The 5,002-nt window shown below is 44.7% G+C and overlaps 1 protein-coding gene across 1 annotated transcript in view; it reads left to right on the plus strand.

Moving 5' to 3' along the window:
• The window catches only part of OPHN1 (oligophrenin 1), a 273,349-nt gene that overhangs the window by 169,101 nt on the left and 99,246 nt on the right, over positions 1-5,002 (plus strand). The window contains 3 exon segments of the mRNA XM_023537451.1: positions 635-668; positions 1,184-1,246; positions 2,240-2,314. Of these exon segments, the coding sequence (XP_023393219.1) occupies positions 635-668; positions 1,184-1,246; positions 2,240-2,314 (172 nt within the window).

Below are 5,002 nucleotides of genomic sequence, written 5' to 3' on the forward strand. Positions count from 1 at the left end.
CTTGAAGGAATGTCTGCTCTAACCCCGATCATTTTAGAAACATGACTTTTGAAGTCTGTGCAGTGAAAGGACTTGCCCAGGTTTTCAGATGAGGTAGAGACAGAGCCAGGACTAGACTTCAGGAGGCAAAGACCTCCTCTTGGTCCGTCACAGAGCTATCGCGCTGTGTACTTTAAAATGACTCAGAGGACTCGGGGCCAACGCACAGATCTCTTTTCTCGGCGGACACTTGCCTTGTCATTGACAAACACCTATTAACTAGCTTCTGGGTTCTGAGTGGCTGGTATCGAGAACATTTCGATTTTGCCATCAATGCCCGTTACCTAGACATGCGTGAGAGAAGCACTTCTTTTCTCGAATGATCTCCTGCGCCGTCAGAAAAACTCTCCAAGCATTACGTCAGTTAAATGTCTGACGAGGCTACAACTTCAGCTGCAGTGAGCTCTCTGGAATCCAGTGTCGTCTTAGGAATTGTTAGTCCCGCTGTTTCCTGGGGACCTGGGCCAAGATGATTCTGTTTCACCCACTTTTCCTTCTCGTTTACACCTTCGAGTCATTAATGGTTTTGATTTAATATTACTCGCCATGCTTAACCTGTAGTGATTCTCACTTTCTGTTTCTTTTTTTTTTGTAGATTTACCACAGCCCCATAACAAAACAGGAAGAAAGTGAGTCAAATTTCTGATTGACATTATCAACGGCCAGCTGTTCTAATCATAGTAAATGCTGTCATCAGTGATATGTGATATCGACATAAGTGTGTCTGTGGATGCCGCTGTGTGGAATGCAATTCAGACCTATTTTTAAAAAATATGTCCATTGATAGAACTAAGGAAGTCACCTTGTCTTAGCTTCTGGGGGGTACAGGTAGTAATATAGAGAAACACATTATATTCTTCCTGTTCTAGACACATGATGGAAATCGCGTGCATTTCCAGCCTAAGATTTCACGTGTCATCTTGCTGGGGCCTAGAGCAGGCATAATGCACATGGCTGAGAGCATTTTGTGTTATAAAGAGTGGAAACGCTAACCACCCCTCCGATAAAAGGACCTTTCTGTTTAAGGCTGATTCGAGATAAGCAGCCAAACCGTTAGTTCCCTCAGCTTGATAGTTAGTCGAATGTTTGATGGGTGAGGCTTGTTATGACAGTATTTAACTCTGCTTTCCTTTACTTGAAACAGTGGAGCTGAATGAGATGGGGTTCAAGTTCGTTAGAAAGTGCATCAATGTCATTGAGACCAAAGGTAAGATCACGAGCTGTCGCCTGGGCAGTGTGTGGACCTGGTGTCTCTGGACTCATCCAGGGCAGGTTTTCGAAAGTAGCAACAGCATCATCTATTGGTCGGGATCCATTTTAGGAACGGAGACTGTTTACAAACCTTGTAAACCAGACACAGTTTGTAAAATTTCAGCGAATTCCAAACCAGTGGTACCCGCACATACCTGCATAAATTGTGGCTTCCTGCTTGGAAAGAGAAATAGCTTCAGTGGCTTAGAAATATTGTTAAATACTACCCGACACTCCGTAAGTAGTGCTATGATGCAGTCCTAAACAAACAGGAGCTCAGTTTCTGCCACAATACGTATCGGTTTAAAAACTGATGGAGACAAAGCTAAACTCAGACGAATGTGGAATCAGCATTTTTCCAGGTTGACGGCACTGTCTAGTTTTGCCCCGAGAATATTGAGAATGTAGCAGGTGTAGTGTATGAGCCAAGTCTCTTTTTTTTTCCTTTCAAATGTTGCCTTGACCTTCTCCATGCACAAAATGGTCTTGAAGGTTGATAGTTCCTTCTTTTTTCAGTTAGATCTTAGTTCGTTTCCAAGATGGCAGCGTGTTCTCAGCCATCCGCCGCTAGCCACCTCAGCACGTTTTTCTATTTACCATAGAGCGTATTCTCTTCTGTTCAGGCTAATGAGGACTTGGTACTATCCAAGTGAAAGTACGAAGAGAATAATTCGGAGAGATGCTTTGGGGCTGTGCCCCAACAGTGGGGATGGGGGACAGCTGGAGAGCTTGGAGAGAGAGGGGAGACCTTTCTATTTGATCTGACTCCATACTGTTTTGATTACTATAGCTTTGTCAAAGACAAATGCACCGATTAAGGGGATGATTTTATTCAGACTGTTGCAACAGGAGAACCTTCATTAACGAGACACATGGAAGAGGAAGGACATTTGGGGTACAGGAGAACGCTGGCTATGCCAACAACATTGACCTGCTCTTCTCTCCCTAGGGATCAAGACGGAGGGATTGTACCGTACCGTGGGCAGCAATATTCAGGTTCAGAAGCTGCTGAATACCTTTTTTGGTAATAATTTTAATTTTATAATTCTTATTTGGAGTTGTTTGCGTGTTGGGAAGAAATGTGACTAAGAAAAAGGAGACATTGCTAAAGAAGGTCGTAGAATTTGACTAGCGTCTCTCCTTCCTCACATCTTACTCCTCAAATCCTTTGCGATTTGGCTTATTCCACAGCCTGTGCCTTGGAAGTGCCCCGATCAGGCTTAGAAGGTGTACCCTTGAGCAGTGTCATAGACACTTTCAGCCTCTGTCTTGTTTGATCGCCTTGTCGGTCGCTACCTGCTTTTGAAACTTTTTCCCTATGCGACTTCTATAACTCAACAAGTCTTCTGATGCTTTGAATATTTCGTATTCTACCTTTCAGGTGACTCTTGTCAGGTCCTTCTTATCATCGTGTAAATCGTGTCTGGGTATTTCCCAGCATTCTGACTTCGCTCCCTTTTGCCGCTGCTTCGATGTGTTTTCCTAATGCTTGAAGTTTATCCTAGTTATGGGTCACGTTTTTCTTTTTTTAATGTCTAGGAACTTTTAAAGGATGCCGGGCATCGTGACTTACTGAATCTCAACTTTTTTCTTTTCAGGAGTGTTGACTTCTCTTTTGTAGGCAGCTATTTGTGGATCAGCTTGATCCAGCTGAGGCTTTTTTAAAAGCTTGTTGGGACAGATATAAAGCATCTTTTACTGGCTAGGTTAGCCTACTACAAAGGTCTAACTTCTTTTGTTTCTTCGTTTGTATTAGTTGGAACTTAAACACCTCCCAGTTCCACGTGAGCTCTGGGAATGATTCCATTTAAAGCTTCCTTGTATTTCTTTGCTGAGCCTCATGGATTTTTACCCTAGTCACTGTTGGCTTAGTAGTCAACAACAGACTCAAGGGGCCCATAGCTCGAGTCCTCACCATCTAGAAAGTGTTTTCTGGTAGCAAGCTGGGGTGATGGTAGGCCTTATCCTGTTCCTTTCCCCTTTTCGGTCATACTCCTGGGCTGTCCTAGCTCCCATCGGAAATGAAAGACTCATCATTCCCAGATGAGAGCCAAACCTCATCTTACCCCAAGCAGTTAACCACTTCCTCTTGGCCACCAGTTCTGTGCTTTGCACCGTTTCTATTTCTGAGTGTTTCCTGCCGTGATGTAATTACTTCTGGGTTTATCTGACCTGCTTCACTGAGCGTCCTGAGGAGAGACTGTATTTCTTGATCGAGAGTCAAGTATATATGCATATCCAGAGTGTCTAGAAGCTTAATTTAATGGAATCGGACTGTGGGCCTTTAATGTCCTCCATTTCCCTCTGAATTTCTTGGGAACATCTGAATTTGGGGACAGACACAATTCCCAAAAAAGGACCTGAATAATATTTACAAATGATATGGAGGCAGAAGGGGCGGCAAAGCTTCTTTCGTGAGGCTTCTGTTTTCAACATCAACTGCTCTCCCAAGGATCCCTCGGGCCAGTCTGTTGTCTGGTGCACAGTTCCAACCGCGAACTGATGTCTCTGGGTTCTCTCTGGATACCCGCTGCTCAGCGTTCCTAGATTTCCAGAAGGATAGTAGAGCATGTATTTTAGCCTCCACAGATTTGTGTTTTATTCCAGTTTTCTTCTTGTATTCGATTTCTAGTCTCAGACCATTATGGTCAGAGAAGATATTTGATATCTTTCTTAAATTTATTAAGCCTTGCTTTGTGGCCTAACATGTGATCTGTCCTGGAGAATGTTCCATCTGCACTTGAAAGGTATGTGTATCCTGCTGTTTTGGGAAAGAATGTTCTGGATCTATCTATTAAATCCATCTGATCTGATGTGTCTTTTAAGGCCTGTCTTTCCTTGATGATTTTCTGTCTGGTGCATCCCTTGCTGTAAGTGAGGTGTTAAAGTCCCCACTATTATTGTAATCCTGGCAGTCTCTTCTTTTATGTCTGTTAATATCCGCTTCATATGTTTAGGTGCTTCTGTGTCACGCACGTGGATGTTTATAAGTGTTACGTCCTCTCGTTGGATCAATCCCTTTATCATTATAGCATGTCCTTCTTTATCTCTTACTATAGCCTTTGTTTTAAAGTCTTTTTCGTCCTACAACTGCTGCAGGTGCACTGCTGTTTGGGGCTCGCCCCCTAGATCGGGAGCCACTTGGGAGGGGTGCCAGTCGAGGCAGCAGGTGGGGTAGGTAGGACCTCCAAAACGCCAGTGTGGGCTGAACATTGTTAGCAAGGTTAATCGAGAGTGTCAGAAGTGGCGCCCACCAGTGCCAGGACAGCTGGGTGGAAGGAGAATTTGGAAAAAAAATGATACCTGCCAGCACTTCCATCCCCAGTTCTCACAAACATAGGCCCCACTGTGTTCCGTAGCCAGATATTATGGCGCGCTCCAGACTCCGCCTGGGTCTGCTGGGCTGGGACTGAGGCAAGGCTCAGACCCTGCGGCCCTCAGGGTGGACTGTGCACTTGTGATACCCCTCCCACTCACGCGTTAGCACACTGCGCTTGCAGGTCCTGACTCGACTGCGTCTCTGCCCCTCTTACCCGTCCTGATGTGGCTTTTTCCTTATATTCTTAGTTGTAGAAATTCTGTCCTGCTGGTTTTCAGGTCGTTCTCAGTGATAGCTATTTCGTATGTAGCTGTAGTTTGGGGGTGTTGTGGGAGGGGGTGAGCTCAGACCTTCCTACTCCTCCATCTTGACCCCGATTTCCCATCTGTCCTT

The sequence above is a fragment of the Pteropus vampyrus genome, unplaced genomic scaffold (assembly GCF_000151845.1).
Source record: "Pteropus vampyrus isolate Shadow unplaced genomic scaffold, Pvam_2.0 Scaffold191, whole genome shotgun sequence".
NCBI classification, from domain to species: Eukaryota; Metazoa; Chordata; class Mammalia; order Chiroptera; family Pteropodidae; genus Pteropus; species Pteropus vampyrus.